The sequence below is a fragment of the Mycteria americana genome, chromosome 22 (genome assembly GCF_035582795.1).
Source record: "Mycteria americana isolate JAX WOST 10 ecotype Jacksonville Zoo and Gardens chromosome 22, USCA_MyAme_1.0, whole genome shotgun sequence".
Taxonomy (NCBI): Eukaryota; Metazoa; Chordata; class Aves; order Ciconiiformes; family Ciconiidae; genus Mycteria; species Mycteria americana.
The window spans coordinates 5,352,965-5,380,280 of record NC_134386.1 but is presented as its reverse complement, the minus strand read 5'-3'; the positions used below and the strand labels follow the sequence as shown (position 1 = coordinate 5,380,280).

Below are 27,316 nucleotides of genomic sequence, written 5' to 3'. Positions count from 1 at the left end.
GCCCTCGCCAACAACCTCTTGCTTAATTTTAGGCTCTGTGGAAGGAAACGGTGTGGGAAGGGCGATTCAGAGTAAGAGGAGACCACGGTGGCTGGATGATGACTTGGGGAAGATGGGGCTCAAAGCACCAGAAGCGTGAGACCTCCTGGAAGGGGAAAGTGGTATTTTTTTGTAATTAGCTTTCTCGAAATGAGATGCTTTCACCCACTCGCGCTCCTGGACCCACAGAGCATCCCTGAGAGGTGTGTGCCCGCGTGGCTGTGTGTGACAGCATGACGCAGAGCGCAGGGGACAGTGGCTGCCAAGCTGCCGCTCCATATCTGGGGTTTGTCTTCCTGTGCAATGACAAACTGGTTTTTGGACTGTTTTTTTATACTCCTTAGGAGCCAGCAGTGATTATTGGGGTATGTATTGCCTCAGTCGTGCTTACTTCATCTTCCACGAGTCTTAGGCAAGGTTGCTGCCTCCTGCCCGTGTTTCCTCATTTTGGGAATCTCTCTGGCTCCAGTTTGTCTCTAGGGAAGGGGGATGGCACAAGGGATGCGCTGTCACCTCGCTGCCGTCCCCCAGTTATCAGAGGGCAGCTCAGTGAGTCATTGCTGCTGGGCCGTATCAGAGCACAGCTCATCCGGGCTTGATGCACAACGTTCTGGTGTTCCTGGTCTGATGGCTGGCCATCACGCCCCGGGTGCCCCTGCCCTGCGGCTCAGCTAATTTGCCAAAGCTTGCTGATGCTGAGCGTTCATTGCTTGCGTCGCAAGCAGAGACCCGTGCAGAGAGAGCATCGCCTGCCTCTGAGGGGCTGGATCACGCTGTTCCTGCTCCAGATGCCTGGTGCAGCATCACGCCCTGCTCCCGGCTTGTGCTCTGGCGTCTGCTTGCACCTACATGCTGCAGATGTTGGGTTCGTGTCCAAGGTGGTGGCAGAAGGTGCCTGTCCCTCCTGGTCCCCAGGGGACTGACCCTGTTTCAGGACCACTGCCTTGGTCCTGACCATGGCCCAAAGCAAAGCTTCTGGTGGAGCCCACCCTCTGCCTAACCAGAGGATGGGGCTGAGTTCCTGGCCTTGGGTTTGATTTAGGGTGAAGACTTAGGTAAGGGTTTCCAGAACAAGAAATCCCAGACTTACAGTAAGAGAGGTGAGGGCTGCTAGCAAAATCATCTGCCGAGCATCCTCAGGGTGTTTCTTGGCACGCATCTCGGTCTAGGGGTTGGGTTTGGCAAGGTGGCTCTTACTGGGAACAGCGGGGTCCATCACCACCAGAACTTTATAAACCTCTGATCCTTCCTGAGCCTTGGTTTTCTATGATGCACGTGTGGATGGCTTATGTGCCATCACCAAACACACCAAGATGGGGAACATAAACTGGTCCTGGGCTGTCACCTCTCCCGAGTGTAGGTGAGTCAGCTGATGGGGGTCCTCACCCCACCTCCGTGGGGAGAAGAGGTGGTATCTCCAGCTGGAGGGTCATTTCTATGTGTGAAAGGTGTCTCTGGGCAATGTCCTGGGGACACCACAGCCGCGGCTGCCTTTGTCCCCATCCCACGTGCCTTGACACTTGCATTCCCCTGTGCCCAGACTGTGCTTTCCTGGTGCCACTCAGCATCCTTCCATCACCTGCCGGCCGATGCTCCTGCTCAGCCACACAGCCATGAGTGCTCCTGCCCAAGGGGGCCTGGGCAGAGATCGCCCAGCTCTGGTATCTGCAGCCCTAGGTCAATGACGCTGTGATTTAAAGAAGACCGAGAGCCGGGCTGACGTGCACGGGTGGGTGCGTGGTGCCCGTGTCTCCTGCTCCCTCTCTCCCACTGATGCTCAGACCTTCTGAGTGACAGACGTGCTGGGGGACTTAAAAAGGGACATGCCACGGTGACAGGCTGCAGCCAAGCACAGCCCTGCCCATAGCTGATCCCCCAGCCTGTGCCCTGTCCTGCAACGCTGCGTGAGATGCATCGGGGCTGTGGGTGGCACTGGAGGGCAGCTAATAACCCCCCCAAAGGGGCCCAGGCTGCCGTGGGGGGCCTGAGGACATTCAGAGCAGGTCCCCTGTCTCCCCTTGTGGTCCCACTGCTGGCAGAAGGTTTCCTTACGCTGCTCAGCCCTTTGCCCTGGCACATGAATCCTTCTTACGGACGAGAACAATATCAGCACCAGCGAGACGGATACCCGGGCTCTGTTCAGAGCAAGCCAGGCTCTGCCAGAAGCAGGGGGTAATCAGCACGGTAATTAAATGTGCAAATAATGGGAATTTGGGAGTTATAACAAAAGGCAGAGAAATAATCTGGAGGGGCTCGGAGAAATTAGGAACACAGAGCAAAATCTAATCAAGCAGAAAATAGCCCGACTGGAGCCAATGCTGGGGGCTGAGGCAGCCGACCTCAGAGCGCTCCTCCCTTGGCATCTGGGGGTGTCTCCAGTGCCATTTTGGGACAGAACAAGAGTTTTTGGAGACATCTGTTCCCGCTTAGTGAACAGGGCTGGCTGCAGGCTGGGTTCCTGGGAAAAGTTCCCAGATCTGCGCTATCGGTGGATGGTGGATTTTGGATGTAATATTGATGCAAATAATCACACGGAAGAGCAGCCTGGGGAAATGCAGCTGATGGAGGTGGAGGAAAGATACCTGAAGCCAGCGGGAAGTTGGGCTGTTTTGGGGGAGAAAGTGGTTTTTCATTGCAATGGGTTTGCTTGGGCAAACCATATTTTGTGCGGACATACCATTCCCAGCTGTAGTGTTTCCCTGGGATGAGCTTGGACACGCAGAGCTCTCTGGCCAGGGGGACATAAACGGAAAATGTGAGCTGATTTTGGTCTGCTGGACACAAATCCCCTTGTGAGCATCCTGGGAGGGACTTGTGGTAGGGATGAGCAGCAGGCTGGAGCCAGGCTCTGGTGCAATTGATTCATGTTCATGCTAAGCCTTGCCTGGGTTCCCACGGGGGGATGCCGTGGCTGGTCCTGGCATCCCCAGGGAAGTGGTCCACAAGGCTGGAAGCCAGACCCAGGGGACCCGGTGCTGTGCCATGGGCACCCTGGGGACCAGACCTCAGGTGGCACCGGCAGGGCTGAGCAACAGCCCCGGCCGCTGTGCCTTGGTCCCGTGTGTGGGGATGTTGTCTCTGAGGACCTGCAAAGGGGCATCCCATGGGGTGGAAGAACCTTCTCTCTCCACCAACTGAGACCCCAAACCTGTGGTGCACAGGCAGGGATGCCTCCATCCGACGGCAGGCACCGCAGAGCCTTGTCGAGCCGGTCCCAGCCTGACATCCAAAGCTATCCCAGACTCTCACCCAGACCCATCTCCCAACGCTCCCTGCAAAGGCACCTCGCCAGGTTTGCTCTGACATCCCAGAGCCCGCCAGGCAGGGGTGACACGGCTCAGCCCTGCAGGGACGAGCTGCAGCTGCCTCCTGGCCCCTCCAGGTGCTTTCTGCCAGTGCCTGAAAGGACCTTTCGCTAAGTCCCCATCAAAGAGGCTGCGTGGTGAGGACCGAGCCACTCTGATGGGAAAGCACATCCCACCAGCCCCCCCCCTCCTTCTTGTTTTCCCATTTCTCTGCCTTCCGCCCCAGGGAGGTGACCTGGCAGTGGGCTCGAAGCCAATGCAAGGCAACGGACCTTAAACTGGAAAGAAAAGGCTGTTAAAGACGGGATCGCCTCTGGCTTGGGGTGTCCCAGAGCCCCAGATTGCCAAAGCTCAGGAGAAGGTAGCAGGGAGCTGTCATCACGGGTTTTCCCTCCTATCCCCCGGCGGAGCGACCTTTGCTCTGTCCCGGGGTGGCTGTGTTTGGGCTCAGTATCCCCAGATATCTCCCAGCACAGAAATGCAGCCCCCAAGACTGGGAAACAGAGGCACCGAGAGCACAAGCCACAGGGCAGGAGCAGACCCGTCTCCCACTGGCTGCGATGGATGGGAGCTGCGGAGACCACAGGATGGCGGGACCTGGGATTTTAGGAAAGCTCCCAAAGCCACAACCTGTGAAATGCCAGTGGGGCTGAGCAGCTGCAGCACTGGGACCAGATCTCCCCTGCCACTGGGACCAGTAGCAGGGCTTGGAAAAACCTGCAGCCCCCTGCTCCCAGCTCACTTCCCTGCAGGGAAGGTTATCCGGCAGGCTCAGAAATGCCATCAGAGGGGCACGAGCCATCCCTGCCCCACAGCCTTTTGCAGTGGGGCGGTTATGCTGGGGATACACTGCAGGGAAAACCAGCCCAGGGACGCTCCTCTGCTGGCCAGACCTCCGGGGAGGGTTTGTTTAGCCCCAGCAGCTATAGCAACAAGCCCTGCTGCCTGCAGCAGCTCTGCTCACCCCACCGCCCTTGTGCCTGCCCGAGCCATGGAGGTGGGGTCAGCGGGGGACCCCCACGGGGCCTGGGGGGACACCCCAGCAGGGACGTATGTCATCCCGCACGGGGTAAGCCCTGGAGAGCAGCTCCGTCTCTGGGTTTGTGGGATAAGCAGGGCTCACGGGGGTAGGGTGGGGAAAATGGGATGGGGTGGGAGGAGAGAGGGGATGGGGTCGGGGTTTTGGGTGGGCACTGGGGTCTGGGACAAAATGCAAAATTGCAAAATGCCTCCCTGCTCCCTGCAGACCCCGGGGCCCCGGGGAAGGCCACTTCTGCATGGGGACATGTGCCCAGGGGTTGGGACTTGCCGGGTGTGCAATTCATCCAGGCTTGCACGGCTGCACCCCTGGAAAGAAGGGGGCCAGTGCAAGCCACCCCTTCCTCTGAGGCTCTCATCCCTGCTCCCCCCGGGACCGGTGTTGCTCTCCTCCCTGCCAGTAGCTCCTCTCCCCTCTCCTCCCCAGCTGCCACAGGGGACTAAAATATAATATTAATAAAATATAAATAAAATATACAATAACAGGGCACTAAATTAAAGCAAGAGTGGGAGATCCCTGAGGTTTTCCTTCCCCTCCTGCCTTTCAGCTCCTACCTGGGAGATCTGGTGGGGCCATGCCGGTGCCCCAGCAGCCAGTGATGATCCTCCAGCAGCTTCCCAGGACCGTGGCTGCCCTGGCTCCCTCCGCCGGACCCTCGCACGTCCGGGGAGGTGCGTGACGGTAGACATCGTAGAGGTCAGATTTGAAACGAGCTTAACTTCATCCTCTTCTTTTTCTTCCAGCCTTTTCAGTATGAGAGGCAGGCAGGGGGGCTGCACCCCAGCTCCGCAGCCTCACAGGGCTGGCCACACCATGCTTTGACGGCTGCTTTGCCCCATGAGATGCAATTTTTGGCGATTTTACCAACCTTGAAGCCTGGGCTGGCTTTGGCCACACCAGGATGCTCCCAGGGAATGGTTTTGGGCTATTTTTGAAAGCCACCTCTCTTTGTTCTCCAAACCCCCATTTCACGTGGGTCTAGGGAGCCTCTCCAGGGAAAGCCAGGGTGATATGGGCTCCTTGGCCATGCTAGGTGGGACTGGAGGGAGACACGTGCCAGCCCCAGAGCCCATGGGGTGCAACAGGCAGGAGCAAAGACCAACTGTCTATAGGGGCTTCACCCAACCTTGTGCAACCCAGGATCAAGCAATCTGGGCTGGGGGAGCAGACAGCAGAGGCGGGGGGGGCTTGTGGTCCCCAGGACACGCTGTGGGTGAAGCCGTGCAGCCTTGTGGGGAGGGGGGAATGTTGAGCTGCCTTTAAAAATACACGGAGGAAAGGGCACATCAACATTGGTGTGGGAAGAAAACGGAGACCCCAACCTGGCCCCTCGCAGCCCTGCGGTGGGGGCTGGCTGCCTTTCCAGTGGGACGGGTGGGATCCATTAAGAGCCGCCAGCCCTTCGCGTGCTTTCTCCTCCCAGTTCAATGCCTGGCTGCTGGCCCGCTCCCTCCTTGCGGCTCTGGCTCCGGCCACCTCCCGGCTTGTGCTGTAATGCTCCTCGCTGGAGGGTCGGCTGCCTCATGGGTGCCCTGGGACCCCGTCCTTGCAGCTGTGAAAGCATTTTGGGATCTGGCATGTGGGACACGGGGATGCCCAAACCGCTTTTTACCCACGGTTCCGGCTAACGGGAGCTCATGGGTCTCATGCACAAAGCCAGCGGGATCTCGCAGGCAGCCCCTCCGGCAGGTTTACAGGCATTTTGCAGGGGAACTTCACGCCTGCGGCAAATGGGGATGTTTTAATGGGGATGCAGAGCCAGACGCTGTGCTTCCCCTGCAGCCGGATTGCCCTCAGCAGCCGCTCCGCGGCTTGGGCATCCAGCCAAGGGACTGGGACGCTAACCTGTATGTGCATGGCTGCTCTGGGTCCCAGCTCCTCATGCGGAGCCAGGCAGGGGCTGGGGAGGAACCCAGCATCCTCAGCCTGCTCCTCGCCTGGACCCAGCTCCATAGGCGCTTGCTCCTGGGAATGGAGATGGGATCAGCCCCCGTGGTCCAGCCCCAGCTCCTGCCTCCTTGGGGGGTTTCTGAGCTCCCCCGTGCGTGACGTGGTGCAAAGGGGAGCCGACCCTGGCGTGCTCGCCATGTGGTGCCACCCCCAGGACGCTGGCTCTGCCGCCTGGTGCCAAGGCAGAGGCTTGCCAAGCCGCTGAGCGCTGCCAGGACTGGAGCAATTCTCCTCCGAATGGGCGGAAAGTCTGATGCCTCCAGCACCACTAATCACCTTTTGTGAGCAGCCTTCAGCAAGCCAGACCAGATGTTTAATTACATTTGCAAATAAGAAAAGGCTGAAATATGGCTATTTTAAAGCTTTATCCAAGCAAAATAATTTTTAAGTGCCACATGGGCATTCCAAACTGGGGTGGGGGGAGTTTGGCTTAGCTCCCACCGCTTGGGCACAGGGACAAGCCTTGGTGCCGCCCCATCCCAGGCACTCATCCCATGGCCGTATTTCTCGTGCCCTTGCTCTGATCTCTCTCTGACACGGAGCCCCTTACTCTCCGGCAGATTTAATCGAGTTGATGATGATTCAAAACTCCCAAATGCACCAGGTGGTGATGAACAGCCTGGCTGTGTCGGCACTGACGTCCTTCGGGTTTGGGCCGTCCCCAGCTGCTGCCCAGGTAGGGGTCAGGGGTGCTGGATGGGCAAAGGGACCATAGGACCAAAGAGGACCAAAGGACCAAAAGGACCAAAGAGGTGGGCAAAGGGACCTTTCCAGAGCTGCTCAGGAGAGCAGGATGCCTGTGTCCTGCTTCGGCACAACGTGGGACCCCTCCGAGCGCAGAAGCTGGGTGGTCTCAGCCCATCTCGGTCCAGGCTCTACAGCCCCTTGGGGTTTTGGGGCTCTTTGTGCTTGTTTGACCCCCAGCTCTGCCAGCACAGATCACATCCAGGCTGCCCGGAGGCGATTTAGCCCAGCTGGGAAGAGTCAGGACCCCACCGTGTGCTGCGGCGCAGGCAGGGTGCAGCGCTGGGCTGCGGCGGCCGAGCAGCGAGGCTGAGCACTGTTCATTAGGCAGGATGGCTCTGCAAGGGCTTTAATTTAAAAGTCCATCTCGAACCAAAATCATATTAAACATTTCATCTCCGTGAGGGGAAACAAATGCTGGTTTCTCGGCGGGGGCGAGAGCTGGGCTGCGGGCAGCCGCCTTGCTCGCTGCCAGCTGGCATCTCTAGACACGCACCCTGCTGCGCCGCCCGCCCAGCGCCCACCAGTTCACCACGCTGGCCAAGACTGGACCCTGCCTGTCGCATCTCAGCGGCCGGATCAAACGGTCTCTTCCCAGCAGTGTTTTGAGGTCCCATCTGTGGGGCTGCCACCTCCCCATGTCCCCAGCAGCGGGGTTCCCACACTGGCCGACCGCGGGGCTTTGTGTGGGATCGAGCCCACCCAGCCGGACCCTGGGAGAGCCGTGGCATCGCAGCCAAGCGCGGCTCCGTGGGAGCTCTCTCGCTGGTGCTTTGCAGAGCAGTGCCCCAGGGAGATGACTGCCAAAAGGGGCCCGGCACAGCCCTGCCTTTTCTTCCTTCCCGCAGGCGATGGCGGTGCCTTTGCAGACCGGAGAGGAAGAGGAAGCTGTGGTCTTCCACCATCACTACGTCCCCTACCCCGGTCCTGCTCCTGTCCTGGCGTGGCTGGTCCCGGCGCGGGATCGGGGGCCGGCGGCCGTGCGGTACCTGGGCACAGGCTCACTAGCTGAGGACGGGGATGTGTGAGTGAGGGCACTGCTTTGTGCCACCCGGCGCAGGGCTGTGTCCCTGCAGCCCCTGGTGTAACAGGACTTCCAGCCCAAGCTGGGACACAACACTAGGCCAGCACTTACTCCTGTCCTTGCTCCTCTCCAGCAGTGCGGTGCCCCCCCCTCCGCCCCCCAGTGCCACGGGGACTGTGGGAGCCAACGTCCCACCGGTATCAGGTAAGGACACGTTCTCCCCATGTCCCTCCATGAGGGACGTCTTGCCCTCAGGTGCGCATCAACCGGGCAGCCCCTGGTCAAAGGCTGAGCCCTCCCTGTTCCCTCCATCCATTGGGGCCTGGGGTAGCCCTTACTCATCCTCCAGGTCCCCTTTTCTCTCCGCAGAGTACTACGATGTGGTGGAGGAGAGGCTGTGAGCTCCATGCTTCCCAACTTGGTTTCTCCTGCACGTCCGAGCCCTCGACCCCAGAAGATCCTGCAGGTGCTGAGCATGGGCACTCCATGATACCCAGTTTCGGGGTGGGTCGTGGGGAGGAAGCCAACGTGCCCAGCAAAATGCATTTTGCTGGGCACGTTGGCTTCCTCCCCATGACCCACCCGGAGGCAGGGGGTGTCATGAAGCCTGTCACCAAACCCAGGTGACAGCGTGACCCCAAACAGGGGCAGGCTTTGTCTCCATGCTCTGCAGAGGGCTTGTCCCCAGCAGGTTAGTGGTGCCATCCCAAATCTGGCTGGACAACGTGTCTCTGCCAAGCCACGAGGACTCTGCGGCATGAGCTGTGCTGTGTCCCCGTGGGAGGGTGGGTGGGGGGTGATGCCAGCCCAGGTGGTCCTGGTCTTCATTAGTCCCTTCAGATCTCAATACAGCACATTGTCTGTAATTAATTTGCTTTGTTAAGAAAGTGCCCTGCTGTCACTAATTAAGCATCTGTAATTATCCAGACTGCTGGCTTCGTGCCTGAGTGCAGGGCTTTCTCCAAGTTGGTGTGGGGGGGTGTGTGAGCCTCTTGCACCCGGTGTGGGGGGTGTACTGGTGCCTGATGTGGGTGCTGGGGCAATACAGGGAGTTGCTGATGGTTGATGCTGGGAAGCAGTGGGATGCTCCTGGCTGAGCACAGCATGGGGAGAGCTGGATCTGGCCTGCAGCTCGTTCCTGATGTGGATGCGGTCAGGGCAGCAGCCTGATGAAGAGGGTGCAGCATGGGTGAGCATGGGGTTCCCCAGGGCTCAGTGTCAGTTTATTCTCTGCTCACCAGGAATAAAGGGGCAGATGCATTTCGGGTGCTGGAAGCTGTCCCCTGCCTCTGCTGCCTCCCCAACCCCACTTGGGGGTGACAGCCCTGCTCTGACCCCAGTGGGGTCACAGGCCAGTTATCAGGAGGCTTTGCCTTAAGAGTAGAGCTCCTAGCACGAGATGTCAGGGCTGGTGGTCATCTGGAGCTCAGAGCATGCAGAAAGATGGTGCCCAGGCAGCTGCACCTTAAATCCCCTCCTTCTGCCCCCATCGGGCACGAGGACTGCCCTGTCTCTCCTCCGGGGTCCCTATGGAAAGCAGGGGTCATCCTCCCCGAGCCCAGGACTGAGCTGTGCTCTGGCACAGGCAGCTCTTCCCCTGCCGCAAAGCTCAGCCTGGCTCCTGCTGAAGCTGGAGAAGAAGCTCCTCAATGTGGAGCAAAAGAGCCACGTTGGGTTGCGGCATGAAGGCACATCTCCAGCTGGGAGCACCCTGAGGCTGCAAGACTAGCCGGGCAGAGCAGCAGGAGCAGAAGTGAAGGAGACCATCCAAAAGCTGAGCTGAGTTTGATGGGAAAGCAGGCTGGTGCACAAAGGTTTCCATATCTGTATAGACAGAAAGGGAAGAAGGAGGAGAGGCGTCACCTGGGGATGGGGTGGACAGGAAGGGTGGGCTCAAGCTATGGCTCAATCTTAGCTTGAATATGAGAATAATGAGAGGAATAGGAGGATGAAGCAATGGGGATTGCAACATCCATGGTGGAAGCAACCCTTGGAGCCCTCTCTGGGTCACGCTGGTTGAACAGGAGCACCCTTCAGCTGGCAGCGTGGAGAGCGTTGCACAGCCGGGAGCCCAAAGCCATCTGCTTGCACCCACATGGGCAGGGACAGGGAGAAGGTGTGGGTGGAAAGAGCAGCCATGGGCATGGAGGGGAACGGAGCAGGGGAGATGCGGAGTGGTTTTGCTGAGGGTAGGCTGTGTCAGACGAGGGGCAGGGCTGCGGGGTTTGACCCAGGTGATGTGATGCCTCTCCCCAGCACAGTATAACGGGACTGCCTGCCCCAGAGCCCTGGTGGGGCTGTTACGGGAAGGCATGAGTGGACCTCTCTGCTCGCAGGCTCCCGTCCCAAGGGTCAGAGATGACCCGATGGGTCTGAGCAGCAGCACGCGGATGCCCCTGGCAGGGCTTGGGACATGGAAACAGCTGGGCTGGGAGATGCTGCTGGTGGCTGAGACCAGGCCAGAGTTCTCTCTGCAATGGCAAGCGCTTGCTTTTTAAAAGCAAGACCAGAGTTTCTGCAGGGCAACCCAGAGTTGGCCTGGAGCCTGTGTGTCCAGCGCGAAAGCAGCAGAGCGGGAAGAGAGGCTAATTACAGCCCTGTGCGTACTAATTGCACCTATGTAAACACCTAATGCAATGCAGCCCCTGGCTGCCAACTGGGGCGAGGGCTGGCATCTCCTTCAGGCCAGGGTTGGAGCAGGGGAGCGGTGGCAGGGCTCAGACCCCTGTGGCATTGCTTGGACCCTGGTGACAGATGCTGGGCCCTGGGAGGGGAAGGGCAGAGGCGTTCCTGCAGCCCAAGCTGGAGGGGAGCAGAGAGATGGGGAGCACTGGCATCACGTGCCCGCTGCAGACCCAGGCAGGGAGATCTTCTCCAATAATCTGACACTCTGTAAGGTGAGGTTTGGGGATTAGCCACGATGCCAACAGGCATCTGTGACAAGCCTTGCCGGCATGAAGGGCGCGGACCAGAACTAGACCCTGCTGTCCCTACCAGCTGAGATTCCCCCTTTCCCAGGGCTGAGGTCCCTGTGCCCCAGGAGAGGTCCCAGAGCATGGACACTTTGTGGGCAACAGATCTGATCACATCAAGTCGGAGGCACTGCAATGGCTTTTAGCAGCCCAGGAGGGCACTTACCAGCAGTGACGCCTTGGGTGACCCAGGGTCCCTGGCATTGACTCACCACCGCTCTCCACCCTTGGTGGGGTAGCCTGCCTCCTGTCTGAGCCAGTCCATCCTCGAGCCTCTGTACAGGATGAGATACACGCAGCACCTTCCCCTGGACCAGCCCCAAACGCCCACGCGCTGCTCTGCTGATACACCTGATTCACCTGCCACGCTCCTTGGCATCCGCTGCTCCGCTCGCCCTGCTCCCGCAGACGCGGGCTGAGGTCCCCAGCACCCTCCCGCCGGGGCAGCATGATGCAGGTGGTCCTGCTCCACGGGCTGCTGCTCCTCCTCCCCTTGGCAGCCCTGCTGCTTTACCGGTACAATGGGACCTTCCAGTACTTCTGCAAGATGGCCTTCTTCAACTGCTGGATCGTGGCCACGGCCAGCCTCCTGTCCCCCTTTGCGGCTCTTCGGGGACGCTCCGTGGAGAACATGAAGTGAGTACGGCCTGGGGATGTGCTTCTGATGTGGAGATGGCTGGGGCTTGGCTGCGATGGAGGAGCTCACGTGGTCTTGTGGACACACGCTCTCTCCTGCTCTGAGCATACCCACAGCCGTGTTACGGCCGGTGGTTGAGCCCTGGGGCCACAGCGAGGGCTGTGGTCATGTCCATGTGGCAATGAAGGGCGCATCTGCATCTTGCGGTGTGGTGAAGAGGTGATGGCCATGCCCAGGGAGGGTTATGCCATGATGGAGGTGGCCAGCTGGGTCAGGACTAGTGGCCCTTGGAGGATGACGTAGCGTAAAAGGATCGTTCTTGGCCATCGCAATGTTGGGGTCATCAGTTGGGTGGGTGATGGGGGGGTTTGGCAAAGGTCGGAGATACAGTCATTAGCAGGATGCAAATGCGCACCCGTTGCCGGCTCCCTGTCCGTGCAGCCAGGTCTCGCTCAGCGGGACCCCCCCGGACCGTGCTTTGGCAGAGGGATTTGGGATGTCTCCGTGTCATCAGCTGTCGGGCATGGCGCAGTCGTGTCCCGGCGAGTCGTGCGCTGGTGCTGTCAGCTGTGCTCAAGGGTGGTGGCAGCCGAGATAACATCGCTGTGCAACATGAGAGGAAGGTCTGGTTGCTTTCAAGGATGTTGCAATCTTGTTACTGGATTCCTGGGCATGATAGCATACCAGAAGGGATATAATTATGCCAGAGTGAAAAATGTCTGAGCTTGCGGTATTTGCTGAGCTCAAGCCATCATGTATTTGTGCTGATGGGTTCTGGGCCCTCAGCAGGAGTGTGGTCAGAGGTTTGATGTTATCAGTCCATTGTGTAGCCTCTCTCCCTCGTCCTTTCTGTGCGGAAATGCTGTGCACGCACGCACGCATCCGGAGGTGCTCCAAGCCCTGGCGCAAACGCTTCCGGCTTAGTGGAAATACCTGGTGTGACGCGGCGGTGACTCATGCTGCCTTATCTTGTCCCACCAACACCTTGCCGCATCCGTTTCCTCCTCAGCCTCCAAATCCCAAAGCCTCCAGCTTGGAGCATGTTCCTGTCATTAGTCCTGGCTTTGGGGCATTGCCACAAGTGTTTTGCTTCTCTGCAGACACAGGGATCTATGAGTCTGCGTCTCCCAAGGGATGGGTGGTCTTCTGATACAATGGAGCCTCTAAGCATCGTGCCTTCTTCTCCCTCTGTGCTTGCCTCTACTCTCTCCTCCCAAACTTCTTCTCATCCCTACCTGGTGCTGAGCTCTTGCTGAAAGCCCTGTCCCCTGCCCTGTCCCCTGTGGGCTCCCTGGGACCAATCGCTGCCAGATGTGTGGACCCTGGCACGGGTACTCTTCATGCTGTGGGTTGCAGAGTGCCCCATGTCAACACCGAGAGCGTACCAGCTTTTTACCTCCACTATGGGTGCCGCAATCCCCATTGCTCCATCCTCCCTCCATTCCTCTCGTTATTCTCATACTGAGCGTCACCCTTCATCAGCACTGCCATCCTGATGTTTCCCTTCCTGTCCAACCCTCCCTGGATGGTGGCACCACTCTTCCTTGTTCTCCCTTCCATCTGCACAGATGAAACCTCCATCTCTTTCCAACACTGCAGGTCCAGTGAAGCTATTTTTTGTGATTTCCTCTAATGAAGGAAGCTGAGTTGGTTTTCCCTTCCCTGTTCTCTTCCCCGTCCACCTGCAACACCAAGCTTGGTGCCTGCAGCACTGCCCTTTGGCTGCTCTGCAGGGACAGTCCCTGGAGACATCCGCAACCCTGTAGACCGGTCTGTCTCAAGACTGTTCCTCTGCATATCCATCTTCAGTGTTCATCCATCTACAGCTCAGCACCTCTCGGCTGTGATCCAGCTCCTCTGACTTTAGGTATCTGCAGCGCAGGCTGCGAGCCTGGTGTCTGGGTTTCCAGCCCGTGCACACAGATCCAGGGTGAGGCTCACCTGGCCAGAGGCAGTTGTCCTCGTTGGGATGTGATGATTTGCACCTTGGCTGCAGGCAGACATCCCATCCCTTCCCTTCTTGCTTTCCCATCATCCCTGGACATCAAAAAGCCCGTTTTTTTTTTTTTTTTTTTCTCCCACCAGCTTGTGCTGGCTGCTCTTCTTCATCAGCAGCTCCAATGCAGACTTTGTACTACTGAGACAGCAGCTGGTCTCCCCTTGGGGGTGGTTACAAGGTTAGCTCTGAGCTATGCAGGCTACAAATGCACTTGGAAAAGCAAAGCATCACTGAGTCTGAACGCAGGTCCACCTTGGGACACGCTATTTGCTCATGTAGACCAGATATAGCCTGGCCCATCTTGCACCTTGCTCCCTGAGTGATTGTGAAGGGCTGGGAAAAATCAAGCAGCCCCACTCTGTGTCGATGTGCTCCCCACGTGTGTTCCTCTGCCCTAGGCTCCTGCGTGCTGCGATGCTGCCCCTCAAACACTTCTGTGGCATCAAGATGCAGGTGTGGGGCTCCGAGCATCTGAACATCAAGGAGCCCTATGTGATAGTTTGCAACCACCAAGCTTCCCTTGACCTCATGGGTACGTGCAAGGGAGCAGGGGCGGGGGCTCATCACTGCACGGGCAGCCTTTGGGGTGCTGCAGGAGTGGACCAGGCTCACCCTGGGGGTCCCAGTGCAGCCAGCACCAGGATTTGTACAGGACAGTGTGGCAGGCACAGGCCAGAAGAGCCGGTGGGACAGGAGCTCGGGGCTATGGGTGTGCTGCAGAGAGAGGGCTGGGACAATGGAGGATGATGCCAGGCCGCTGCAGCCACAGGGCTGATTGGTTCTGGGTGCCATTGGGCAGGGATGGATCCTTTCCTCTCCTATCCATCCTCCAGGCATGGTGGAGGTCATTCCTGACCGCTGCGTGCCCATCGCCAAGAAGGAGCTCATGTACCTGGGTACCGTGGGGTGGGCCTGCTGGCTAAGTGGCATGATCTTCATCGACCGTCACAAAAGAGAAGATGCGATCGATGTCATCTCCCAGACAGCCAGGACCATGCGGCGTGAAAATGTGAGGGGGGGGCTGGCAGCAGGGGGGAGTCGGGGAGCAAACACCGATGGGGAAGGGGGATGCGGGGAGGACTGACATAGCAGGTCCCAGGGTGCTCTGGTCGGGGTCCATGCTTGCATCTCTTCCTGTCCTGTGCAGCTCCGAGTGTTGATTTTCCCTGAAGGCACCAGGAACCAGAACAAATCCATGCTGCCCTTCAAGCGTGGGGCTTTCCACTTGGCCGTGCAGGCTCAGGTAAGGCCATCCTCCCCCTCCGCTTGCCCTTGATGGAGTAGGGTGGGTGTGCACCCTGGGGCAGCGGGATGGGGGACATTAGGGTCTTTTGGGGTCTGCAGTCCCCAGGGACAGGCACCCTGCTGTGCAGGACCCAAGGAAGGGATGGAGACCTGCTGAAGCCTGGGGGGTGGCAGGAGCTGGAGTCCCACCTGGGGAGGGAGTCTGTATGGAGGACACCCCTGACCTTCCATCTCCTACAGGTTCCCATTTTCCCCATTGTGATCTCCCCATATTGGGACTTCTTCAGCTCCAAGGATAAGAAATTCACCTCTGGTAAGTGATAGACAAGAAGCCTCATTGCCAAAAGGCAGGGCTGGCTGTGGGGATGAGGCACGTGGGGCTTGGAGGTCTCTTAGTGGGACGTTGAGGCGTGGGGAGGCAGCTGGTGGTGGTGGATGCCGGTGGGAAGACCTGGTTCCTGGTGGGTCATCTAACAGCATCCCTGGCCTTTCCCTTCTCTCTCCAGGGACGTGCACCATCCGAATCCTCCCCAAGGTAGAAACCCAGGGCCTCAGCCCAAAGGATGTCCCCGAACTGACAGAGTCTGTCCGCCAGGCCATGGCTGACGTCCTCAACGAGATGTCTGCAAATCACCGTGGGGACCAGCGCGCTGAGCAGCCTCTGCTCCCGCTCTGTGCTGGGGCCGGTGCTGTCAGGGGGCCGGGCAGCCCGCAGCGCGAGGAGGACACAACCAGGACCAGCAATTAGGCAGAGGGACCGAGCCCCTTGGGGACGTAAGGCAGGTGGCACGGCCAGAGGCTGGCCCATGTTGTCCCCTGCGGATGTGTCCACCAGACCTGCCACCGCCCTGGCAGCCTGCAAGAGCCCGACGGTGCCTTGGTGCAAGGGGAAGCAGAGCGGTGCAGGATGGGGTCCAGGCAGCACCCCGAAAACAGTGCGAGGTGCCCCCAGAACCCCTTGCTATGACTGTGCGTCCCCTCCCCAGGTCCTTGCCTGTCTCCCCCGGACCCGGTGCTGTGTCTGGCCCTGGGCAGCAAGCCCTGTCTGCCTGGATGGCTCCTGCCTGCACACCGGGCAGGGGGGAGAGATGTGCCAGGCAGGGCTGGGGGGTCACTGCCCCATTTTCCACCCGTGACGGTGTGACTTGCAGTGGGGTTCACCTGTGGGTTTGCTGGGTTGCTTCTTCCAGAGGCTGCTGCAAGCTGGCAACGCTGTTGAGGTGCAGCCAGCTCTGGGGAGGGGTCCAGAGTGCAGCGTCTGGCTTGGGGGGGGCAGGAGGTCCAGGGGATATTGCCACGTGGGAAGAGTATCCTTGATGCTGAACTATGAGACAAGGGTGCAAGATTAAACCGTCCATACCTGGTGGTGTGTGTGCACGGTGTCCTGCCTGCACGTGGGGTGCTGAGGGGAGCGTGGGGAGGGGGATCCGTCTCCTTACGGCCAAGCAGGGAGCCTGCGTCACTGCACGCACGGCATCCCTACGGACACCGCAGCTTCGCCATGGGGTGCAGCGCTGGATGGTGCGAGGAGCACGTGGCAGGGCGAGCGTTACGCTGGTGGAGTAGGTCTGCCCCCGAGGTAGACCTCTCCCTGCCCTAGGGACAAGCAGTAAGGGCACAGGAAGAGCATCCCTTAAAGCCCAAAACCCTCAGGGGGCAGAGGTGCCTGGATTGTGCCCACCTGGAGCAGGAAGGACCTCCCCGTGGCCTCTGGACTATGGCACAACCAGACCCATCCACCAGCTACCATCTCCCCCGGCCTGTTCCCTGCAGCCAGGCAGGGCTTTGGGCATCTGCTGGCTCCTTTCCACCCGAGCAGCTCCTGTCCCAGCCACCCCAGGGTGACAGCAGGGCAGGGCGAAACACGGTGCATGGCTGTCCCCCGTGCTGGGAGCAGGGTGGGCAGGCGTCACCTCCCATCTTCAAATAAGATGTGCAAACCATGGCCAAACAAGGGTGCCGCGCTCCAGTTTGGCATTGTTCCCGCTCCCGGGAGCGGCTGGCTCGTTATGGAGGAAATTCTGCAAAACTGTGGCAATCATCCGCCCAGACAGATACCACTAGGCAAATATGTTAGCAACAGAAAAGAGGCTTCCCATGAGTAACAACTCACTGGATCAGGAACTGTCACATGGAGATGGTCAAGGGCAGCGTGCACATGAAGGACCTCATTTCCCAGAAAGCCCCTTTATTCCCTTCCTTCCTGCCAGGGCTCTCTACGTGCAGCTTGGTCTGTCAGCTCTGAGCGGTCCCGCCACGTGCCCGCCACCATGGGTGCGGTTTGGCTGCCCAGAGCCTTGAACCCAGCACAGCTTGGGTCTGGTGGTTAAACATTGTCCTAGCTGGATGGCTGGGTCCCAGCCAGAGACCTCGCTGGCTTTTGCTTGCTGCCAGTGGGGAGGTGAAAGCTTGAGGTAAGGAAGAAAACTCAGCACGGGGGCTCTGGGACCACCTTGCTTCCACTGGCCCTCCAAGCATGGGGTCTGCAGCCGCCCTGCCCTGCCTGCTGCTTTGCATCTTATACCTCACAGCTGGAGCGTCTGCAAAGCCGTAAGTCCTCTCTGTGTCTGCCTGTCCACGCCTGGTGGGATGGCGGTTGGTCTCAGTGGTGTGACAATCCTTGCCGTGACTGTGGTCGCTGGTCGAGGTGGAAATGCTCGGGGTGGTGGTCGTCCCCATAGAGGACTTTGCACCTGGGGTTGGTGTCTCTGGGCTGCTTTGGTGTAGGTGCAACCTCACACAAAAGCCGGTGGGTGAGCAGAGCCTTTCCTCCCTCTGCAGATTGACCCCTCCGCTCTTTTCAAGGGTGTTTAGGCAAACTGGGCTTTGCTCTGGTCTGTGTGCTGGCTGGGAGGGCTGGGAGGGCTGGCATAGCCCTGCAGGGAGCATCTGGGGCTGGAAGAACGCAAGTGCCCTCCCCCTTGGGAGTCTGGAGTGGAGGGGAGCACTGGGATTTGGTGGGGGTCCCTGCTCTCCTCCACTACCGAGGTGTCCCCTCCCCAGGCACTACCTGGTGCTCTTCCCCCCCGTGCTCTACTACCCATACGCGGGCAAAGTGCACATCCACCTCGTGGACCTGGACGAGCCCGTGCGGGTGACCCTCCACCTGGCAAGCAGCCACGGCATCCCCAACGTCACCCTGGAGGAGCAGGGCAGTGATATCCTCCAGCTGAACTGGCCCTACTTCCCCAACGTGAGTCACGGCCCCGCGGCAGGGCCGAGGACCTCGGGAAGGGGTATCCATCCCCTACCCACTGCCAGAGCCGGCCTGGGGGAACTGGGAGGGGACCTCGTGGGCTTTGGGGGCTGTATCTGTGTCATCTTCCCATGCGCACCAGTTCCCTGGTGCCTTCGTGGGACAACGGGGTGGTGATGATGGGGGACGTGTATGATGTCTCACTGGCATCCAACATAAAGGCTTTGCAACCTTTTCTTCTGTTTCCCCGGGGGCAGATTTCTGCCTCTCCTGCAGGGATCTACGAGGTTGCACATCTTCACGTCTCCATCCAGGGAGGTTCCCTGCAGGTCTCTGAGCAGAAGAAAGTACTGGTGAAAGCCTGGGAGCCGGGGACCTTGGTGCAGACAGACAAGCATGTCTACAAGCCTGGACAAACTGGTGAGGGGCAGGAGCTGCTGGAAGAGCTCGCAGGTTCTTGGGATGGGATCCCCAGGTTTGGCTCCCAGGCCCTAGCACTCACTCCTGCTCCTGCCTCTGCTCTCTCCAGTGAAGTTTCGAATTGTCCGTTTGGATCAAAACTTCATTCCCAGCAACAGGGAGGTGAGACGGGGTCGCTGCATGGGGTGGGGGGGGGTACAGAGGCAATAGGATCCCCACGTGACCAAGACAATCGGTCTCAGCAGCAGTGGCACAGCATTCAGTGTCCCCACGAGCATGGAGGAGACGGGTGGGGGGAGAGAATCCCCCAAACACCGAAGGGATGTGGGATGTGAGGGGGACACAGCTCTTCCCAGCGCTCCCTGCCCGATTGCCCAGGGTACAGCCCCTTGCTTTTGGCTCTGGCACAGGAGATGACTTACTCCCTCTACAGCACCCCTCTGCCTGTCTTCTCGCGCGTGTAGCTTTTATGCACCATTATAACGCCCGCTGGTTTTAGACTCCTGGTGTCAGGCGGTGCTGGCAGACCCAATTGCACAGCTAACGCTGTTTGCACAACGCAGCCTCGCTGCTCGCTTCCCACTGCTCGGAAAAGGCAGTGCAACGGCTGTGGACGTGGCAGCGGGAGCCAGGCAATGACGGCGGCTCCGAGCCCTGCCGAGCCCCCAGCCCAGCAACCAGCTCTGTAGGGGCCAAGCCAGATCCCGCAGGCTCGGCCCTCGGCTCAGCTACAAGCTCAGCCCTCTGTGCTTTGATCATGCTAAATGCTGCTTCTCTCTTTCTCTGCAGCTTCCCTTGGTGGCCATGCAGGTGAGTTGTCACCCTGTGCCAGCCTGTCAGCTCCCCTGGGAGGAGCAAAGGGCTCCGGCACGTGTGTGATGCTGGGGACAAGGAGCGGGGACAGGGACATCCCCGCTGCGGGTGCTGAGAGAAGTTACAAGGAGGGGGGAGGAGGGCTTGGGTTCCTCATCCACATTTCCAGCCCACTCAGGGTCAGCTTGCTGTCTGCCTGCAAGACAGGGGCTCCTCTGGGGAGATGCTGCTAAGGGACAGGTGAAGACGGCAGTGGCTATTGCCACAGAGACTTTGACCCAATCTGGAGAACCCCCTGAGCTCCCAGTCCAGGCTGGAGCATCCCCCTGCCAGCTCCGGCTGCTGTAGCCAGGCTGGAGCTCAGCTAATAAGGCCCCTGGGGCAAAACTTTCCTTCTGGAGAGGTGGTCCCTCAGGGCCGCTCCGAGAGCGATGGCAGGGCAAAACCTCTGCTTCTTGCGAGGATACGCAGGGTGACGTGAGTCCTTGAGGTTGTCAACCCACCACCACCTCCGCGTGCCTCAGCCCGGTGAGCGAGGGCTGATGCCGCGTGTCCCTGTGTGCAGGGTCCCAGCGGGAACCACGTGGCGGAGTGGCGGGAGGTGAGCCCGCGGCAGGGCATCGTGGACCTGTCCTTCCCGCTGGCTGCAGAGCTGGCCCTGGGCAAGTACACCATCAAGGTGGAGGGGAAGAGACACTCCTTCAGCGTGGAGGACTACAGTACGTGAGGACGAAGGCTGGGCTCCACACGGGGTGTTTGGGAGCCATCGCGTGGGATGGCAAGAAACTCCCGAAGGAAGAAATGGGCACGATCCCATTCCCTGCTGGTGTCCCCCCAGGGCTGCCCCGGTTTGAAGTGCTGATCCGGCTGCCCCGCGTTGTGACGGTGAAGGACGAGAAGATCCCGCTGGACGTCTGCGGGTGGTGAGCCAGAGAGCAGCCCCAGCTGCAAGGCTGGCTGCTCCCGGGGTGCTGCTCCCCTGGCAGCCTCCCCATCCGCTCCCCTTCCTGCTCCCTCCTGACAGGTACCCGTCTGGGAAAACTTTCCGGGGAAGAGCTGAGGCCAGGCTGTGCCACTCCCACAAATATATTTTTGTCCTGAAGGGACCTCCGAGGATCTGTGTTGAGTTTAGGGGCCAGGTGAGGGCAGCAGGAGAGGGCGAAGGCACATGGGTGGTGGTCCTGGAACGTTTCCCCATCTTGGGGTGCTTGGGCTGATGATGGCCGGGTGCATCATTTGGGCATCACCAGGTGATCCAGCTCTCATGTGAAAGTGCTGCAAACCCAGAGTCATCCCAAAGAGGGCAGAGGAGCCGAGCAGGGACTCTTGGGGTGGTCCTCGGGCCAGGATGGGCAGGAATGGAACAGCCAGCTGCACGGCTGAGCGCGGTACCAGCCCTGGGGGGCAACTTTGCAGGACCCAAGGGTTGCAGGACAGGATGGAGGGAGGCAGCAGCAGCGGGGAGAGCGGCAGCGGGGAGCCCAAGGGTGACAGCAGATGACACTCAAGGGCCCAGCCACAGGGCTGCTGCTAACGTGGGTGACTCTCTCCTTCAGACGCAGAGGAACGGCTGCTTCTCCACTGAGGTGCCAGTAGCTTCCTTCAACCTGACCAGCTTCCGCTACGGGGGTTGGCTCTATGCCAATGCGTCGCTGCTGGAGGAGGGGACCGGTGAGCACAGCCATGCTGGCAGCCACTCGGTGATGTCCTGGGGTGGTGGCATCCGGAGGACGTGGCACAACTGCTCTGCTCGGGTGTCCCCAGGGTCTCTGTCCTTCCCATCCACAAGCATCAGCTGCTCTGTGCCCTTACTTGCTTTGGTGTCATTTTTCCTCTACTCCTGACTGCTGGAGCAATCCCTTAGGTCCTGAAGGCTAATGAGGAGCTCCTTCCCTTTCCAACATCCCACCCCCTGATATCCCTCCACTGTCCACCTCTCCTTCCCCACTCTCTGCCTCCCTAGGACTAGTTAGTGTGCTTGATTAGTGCCTGGAGAGCTAATTATTTTTCTTATCGGGTCTTTCTGACTTTGAATCTAGTTACAAATAGTCACTGTCTGCCTGGGAGGGCTTGTTAGGCACATCCTTAGGGTCAAGTAAAAAAAGCCCAATTTCAGCACAGCGCAGCTGTGAGTGGCCTCTTCTATTTGCTTGCAGCCATTAAGAGGGGCATTTTGGGGTAAAGCTTGGTATTTTGGTAGCATGCAGATCTTGGCTGAGCATGGTCCTGCTCACGCTACAGCTCCCACCATGCCTGAGGACCATTTTTTGCGTTTGTTGCCCAACAAGTGTGGTTTTGCACTGTGCGAACTTGCCCCTAACCATTGCCTGCAAGAGGACGGATTTGTTTCACGTGGCCACTCGCCAAGACAGCAGTAGGGAGCAAACGTGTAACGCTGCATGTTTGAGACTCTCTGACCCATCTTTCCTGGGGGGAATCACCATGACAAATTGCTGAGTGCTTCTCTCCTCTCCCCCCGGCTCCGCAGGGATGTGGCGTACAGTGACCAAAAGCCGTATGATTGTGCGTGAAAGGGTCACAATCACCTTTGAAAACACTGATAAATTCTACAAGCCTGGGATTCCCTACACTGGGACGGTAATGGGTGGGGGCCCTGCACCCCACAGGGCTCCCCTGCACCCTGCTGCACCCAATCCTGCTCCCTCTGACCCCCAACCCTGCTATCCCACCCTGCCCTCTACCCCGTGGCTGCAGCCCAGCCCAGGACATCTCCCCTTCCCTCCTGGTGCAGATGCTGCTGAAGGGAACCAACAGCTCTGCCCTGAAGGAGAAGGAGTTACTGCTTGTGGTTAACACTAGAGGAGGAACGCAAAGAAAAACCCTGCTCGTGGATGGATCGGGGAGAGCCTCCTTCGAGCTGGACACCTCTGGTTGGAATTACGAGGTCTCCCTGCGCGTAAGTGACCCGTGTCCCACACCCCCCAGGCATCCTGGATTTAGTAAAGATCACAGAGGTTTTCTTACACAAAATATTCCAGCCTCCTCTTGACCCCATTTGGTCTTTTTGCACCCACAGCATCCTATAGTAAAGAGCTCCACATGTTTATTAGCCCTGTTTAATACCTTGATTGCCTGTCGGACCCTACAGACCCCGGCACGCTTCCTGCTCCTCCTGCACTGGGAAAAGGGGCTACTCTCACTTTTGATGCATTCTGCAAGTTCTTCCTCTAATTCCTTCTCTCTGCCTTACTGTTTTCACACTTGACTGCTGAATTTCAGGATCCTTTCTACCCTCACCGTCTGGACGCAAGATCAGGTAGTTGTGGGATGCTTTTTCAGTTCCTACCATCTGCCCGCATGTGCTGCTTAGCCATGCCTGCTCCTCTTGCCATCCGCTGGCTGCCCCTGTGAGTGTCCTTTGGACAAGCCCCGTGATGGCACGCAGCTCTCCCTTTTGGTGTTGAGCACAGCTGGATTGCGTTTCTTGGCATGCTCCTGCAGGGATGTCACAGCAAAGCGCGTGGCAGTCGCAGCTGCAGAGTGGCTTTCCACCCCTACCATGCTCTGCCGCCAAGCTGATCTTTGCCGTTGAGACCCTCGATTTCCACCCCTCAGGGTGAGCTCAAGGATAACCCTCCAGCCTTGGAGCATGAAGGCAAGGAGTATCTCAACTACCAAAGCGTCGCTCGCTACCTGTATCCCTTCTCTTCGGACAGCAAAAGTTTCCTGAGGATCCACAGGGTGGAAAAGAAGCTGCCCTGCAGCCAGCCCCACCAGCTCAGGGTGGATTACTTGATTGATGAGAAGGCCACGGGGATCGAGCTGCAGAGCCTGGATGTGGTCTTCCTGGTGAGCCTTCACCTGGGGAGAGAAGGGAGACTGCATGAAGGGCAGAGCTCAGGGGAGGAGAATGAGGCTGTCCGGGGTGTGGGGTTAAGCCTTCCCTTCCAGCAGAAGCCATTTCCAGCCAGCCCTGGGCAGTTACTCTTGGGTTCAGGACTCAGGGATGGACGCTGGAGCTGTCAGGTCTTGGGGCACCGTTTCCATCCCTCCTGCAGGACGCGGCTCTAATAGTCTCTCCATGAGAGTCCTCCACAGCCTCCCCTCATCTGCTTGTGCTGGTTCCCCGCTCAGCATCGGTTTCATTGTTCCCATCTCCTCCTCTGTAGGTCCTGGCCAAGGGGACCATTGTCACCGTCCTCAGGAAAGAGCTGCCTGCAGCGGCTGGTAGGTCCTGAGGCAGGGACGGGCTGTGCAGGGCTCTGCTTTCCATGCCTGGTCCTCATCTCCCCTCCTTTCCCACGGCCCAGGGCTGAGAGGCTCCTTCTCCCTGGAGCTGCCCATCGGCCCTGAGCTGGCACCCATGGCCAAGGTGCTGGGCTACGCGGTGCTGCCCGATGGCGAGATGGTGGCTGACAGCACTAAGCTCAAGGTGGCCAAGTGCTTCCCCAACAAGGTGAGCGGAGGCTGCCAGAGTCGGGGTAGTTGCTGCTGGGCTCGGTGTGGAGATGTGGGCACTGAGGCTTGCTCTTCAGCAGAGCCGTTCCTCATCGCCTGCAACCGGCTGGTCCCAGACTCTCCTCTTAGGGAGGGTTTTCCTTCCTCTCCTGTTCCTGTTGCTGCTGCAAACCATCTCCTGGCTTTGATCAGCCTTCACTCTCCATCCTCTGCTGGCGTTTGGGGTCAGGCTGTGGCACGGAGGTCCTTCCTGGGACCAGCTCCCCTCTCCCCTATCCCAAAGGCTTCCCCTCTCTCCAGGTGAATCTGTCCTTCTCGGAGCAGAGGGCTGTGGTGGGCTCACAGCTCCGCCTGAAGGTGCGGGCTGCCCCGGGGTCACTGTGTGCTCTCTACGCCGTGGATCAACGCACGCAGTCCTCCGGTCCCAAGGACAAGCTCAACCCCAGCACGGTGAGTCTGGAGAAACCTCAGTGCTGAGCTGGTCCTGGGCTGGACTGGGCTCGCTGCTGGAGCACGGGGACAGCAGTTTCTTTCCACTGCCACCCATTTTGGGGAGGACGGTAGGGACTTTGGGGGAGCTGCCCCTGCAGGATGAATGCCAGGTGCCCGGGAGCCCCCAGCGAGCCCCTGCACCACCCACGGACGTCGGGGCTTTGCAGGGGACACTGTGCCTTGCTGACTGGGGGGCTGAGCCGCAGAATTGCTCTGCGGTGTCTCCTGGGGTGGAAATCTTGAAAACAGGGTGTGGACAGTGGGAAGCGTTCCCTGCTCTTGGGGAGAGGAGATATGGGGCAGTGACGGGTCCCAGCGGAGGGGCCGGGGCTGGCGGCAGGGCAGCATCACTGTGATGCCTGGGGAGGTGCAGAAGCTACGGGGTGATGCCAGGGGCAAAACGGCTTGGAGCTGGGCCAGGAGCGTTTCATGTCTCTCTCACCCAAAGTTCACATGTTCGGTTTAGGTCTATAATTTACTCCCAACGTTTTCTGAAGACGGCTATCCTTCCGAAGTTGAAGAATCTGATTTACCTTACTGTTGGATAAACAATTTCGGGATACCGGCCCCTCCATCCATTAACTGTTTTGATACGCCACGGAATAGCTGGGAACGTTGCCGCAGCAGCCTGTGGCGTAGGGAGGTACCAGTGTCTGATGTGAAGCTTGAACCAGGCTTCTACAGCCTGGCTAAGGTACGAGCCCTCCCGCCCTACCTCACACTCCTCTTTCTCCCAGGAAGGATTACTCAGGGTGCTGGGGACACCCAGTCCCTCATCCAGCCCATGTCTGTGCTCGTGAACCATACTCTCACGTTGCCCAAATAACGTGCCATGCCCCTCGCTTTGCCAGCCTGGGACAGACATGTGAAATGCATCTGGCAGTCCAGGCACAACGACGTTTCACAGGGATGGGGCTAAACTCTGCTCTACCCATCACAAATCTGAGTTTGGAGTAAACAGCATAGATTGGCCTTGGCATTCCCCTGCTTTTTTAGGGGGTGCGTGTCTCCCACTGGCAGCAAACCCAGGGGTCGGGGCTGTTTGGGAAAGGAGCGGGCAGAGCAGATCCACCAGATCTTTCCCAACTGTTGCTGGTGCAGCAGCTTCTCCTGGCACAGATATTACTCTCCTGCACTCCTGTTGCAGCGTGGTGGGGGGGTCCTGATCTTCAGGAGCTCTGTTCTGGCATGGGGCTTTAAGTGCCTGTCAATTCCTTGTTTCGGAGAGGGCTGGAAAAGTGTTTCGGTACCTCTGGGCTTCAGCCCAGAACCACATGGTGCTGTTCTCTGTCATGTGCCATGTTTCAGGATGCAGGTTTGAAAGCTGTCACCAATGCTCAGCTGGGCTGTGCACTAGACATCCATTTGCAAAGCTACCAAAGCCGTTTATACCTCCTAGGTGAGTGGAGAGAATCTGTAACAGCCTCCCTGCTGGCTGCAGAAGGACGGGAGGGGACATCCTGCCTCTTTGCGTCCTTTCTGGCAGCACGTTCAAGTCACGCCCCTGTTTGCAGGAGCGGGACTGGCGGAGGATGAGCAGGCAGGTGTCATGCAGGACACAGGGATGCAGATGGATTTCTTGGGGACATGGCTGTGGGAGCTGGTCCCTGTGGGGTGAGTAAGGAGCCCCAGCAGACCTCAAGCCAGGGGACTGCCCTCATGGCATCGGTTTCACCTCTGGGTGCAGCGCCCAGACCTCTGGTTCAGTGTCCATGTATCCAGGAGTGACACTGAGACGTGTCCAGCCCATTCCCTTGGACCTCAGCACTGATCCCGGGAGAGACCAGAGTGGTCTGTCCTGTAGGCAGGGGTTGCCACAAGAATAAGAGCACAGATGGTACCTCTGCCCATCTCCAAGCATGTGATGGCCACCAATGGTCGCCAGGACCTAGAGGAAGGGGGTTGGCATGCTCCTTCTACTGGCTCTGCCCATCAGACCCAGCCTGAAAGGTCTGTCCATCTTCTACTGCCCTGCAGAGAGGGGGGCTCTACGGAGGTGACGGTGACGGTGCCTGATGCCATCACCGAGTGGGAAGTCGGGATGTTCTGCACGGCCCCGCAGGGCTTGGGGCTGGCCCCTGCCACCACCCTCGCGGCCTTCAAGCCCTTCTTCGTGGAGCTGGCGCTGCCCGACACCGTGGTCCGCCACGAAGCCTTCACCCTCGTGGCCACCGTCTTCAACTACCTGCGGCAGTGCCTGCAGGTGAGCGGGGCTGGGGAGGGGGCCCTGGGTCTGGGGTCTGGCGGGGGCTGATGGAGCCGTGGCCGTGGTCCGGCAGGTTCAGGTGACGCTGGCGGAGCCGGCGGAGCTGGAGGTGTTGGCAGGCAGGAACAGAGGCTGTGTCTGCGCGGACGAAGAGAGGACCTTCCAGTGGAGTGTGCGAGCTGCCAGCCTGGGTATGGGGGGGAGCGGGAGGAGGGCCCAGCAGCGAGACTCCTTGCAAAACTCCTCTTTGTCACTGCTTTTCTGATCCTTTCCTCCCCCTCCCAGCTCCCTCTCCCCTCTCTCCCCTCTCCCTTTTCCACTCTCCAGCCTCTTCCCTCCATATCCCGGTCCCATTGCACCCATTGCACCCTCCTCCTTCCCCGGCTCCCTGGGATGGCTCTGAGCTGGAGCCAGCCCCTGAGGCAGTGTCACGGCGACGTCCCCCATCTGCCTCCTCAGGGGAGGTGAACGTCACCATCATCGCCAAGGCCCTGCACTCCGAGAAGCTCTGCGGCACCGAGATGCCCGTGGTGCCAGCCCAGGGGCACACGGACACCGAGACAAAACTCCTGATGGTGCAGGTGAGCGGAGTGAGGCGGTGGGCTCGCGCTGTCCTCTCGCCGGCAGCAGAGCTGCACCCAAAGCCCGCAACCCTGGAGCGGAGCGGAGCATCTCCCCATCCCTCGGCCAGGCTGGACGGTGCCCGTGGGCGCTGCGAGGTGCGGGGAGAGCACCAGCACCCAGAGCGAGGGGCGAGTCTGTGCCCATGCTTAGGTGCCATCGGTGGGACGGTGCCTTCCCTTCCCTTTTGGGGTG

General features: G+C 59.3%; 2 protein-coding genes across 2 annotated transcripts; both read left to right on the top strand.

Moving 5' to 3' along the window:
* The first annotated feature begins 4,335 nt into the window (after window positions 1-4,335).
* PRR29 (proline rich 29) lies at window positions 4,336-8,502 on the top strand. The gene is made up of 6 exons (XM_075523203.1): window positions 4,336-4,413; window positions 4,931-5,054; window positions 6,876-7,009; window positions 7,926-8,101; window positions 8,235-8,305; window positions 8,471-8,502. Exons 1-6 carry the CDS (start codon window positions 4,336-4,338, stop codon window positions 8,500-8,502), a joined length of 615 nt encoding a protein of 204 aa, XP_075379318.1.
* Window positions 8,503-11,352: 2,850 nt separating this feature from the next.
* On the top strand, window positions 11,353-15,821 carry LOC142419875 (1-acyl-sn-glycerol-3-phosphate acyltransferase alpha-like). The gene is made up of 6 exons (XM_075523246.1): window positions 11,353-11,709; window positions 14,108-14,241; window positions 14,543-14,718; window positions 14,857-14,952; window positions 15,195-15,267; window positions 15,461-15,821. The coding sequence occupies exons 1-6, from the start codon at window positions 11,522-11,524 to the stop codon at window positions 15,700-15,702; spliced, it is 909 nt and encodes a 302-aa protein (XP_075379361.1). The 5' UTR covers window positions 11,353-11,521; the 3' UTR covers window positions 15,703-15,821.
* The last annotated feature ends 11,495 nt before the right edge of the window (window positions 15,822-27,316 follow it).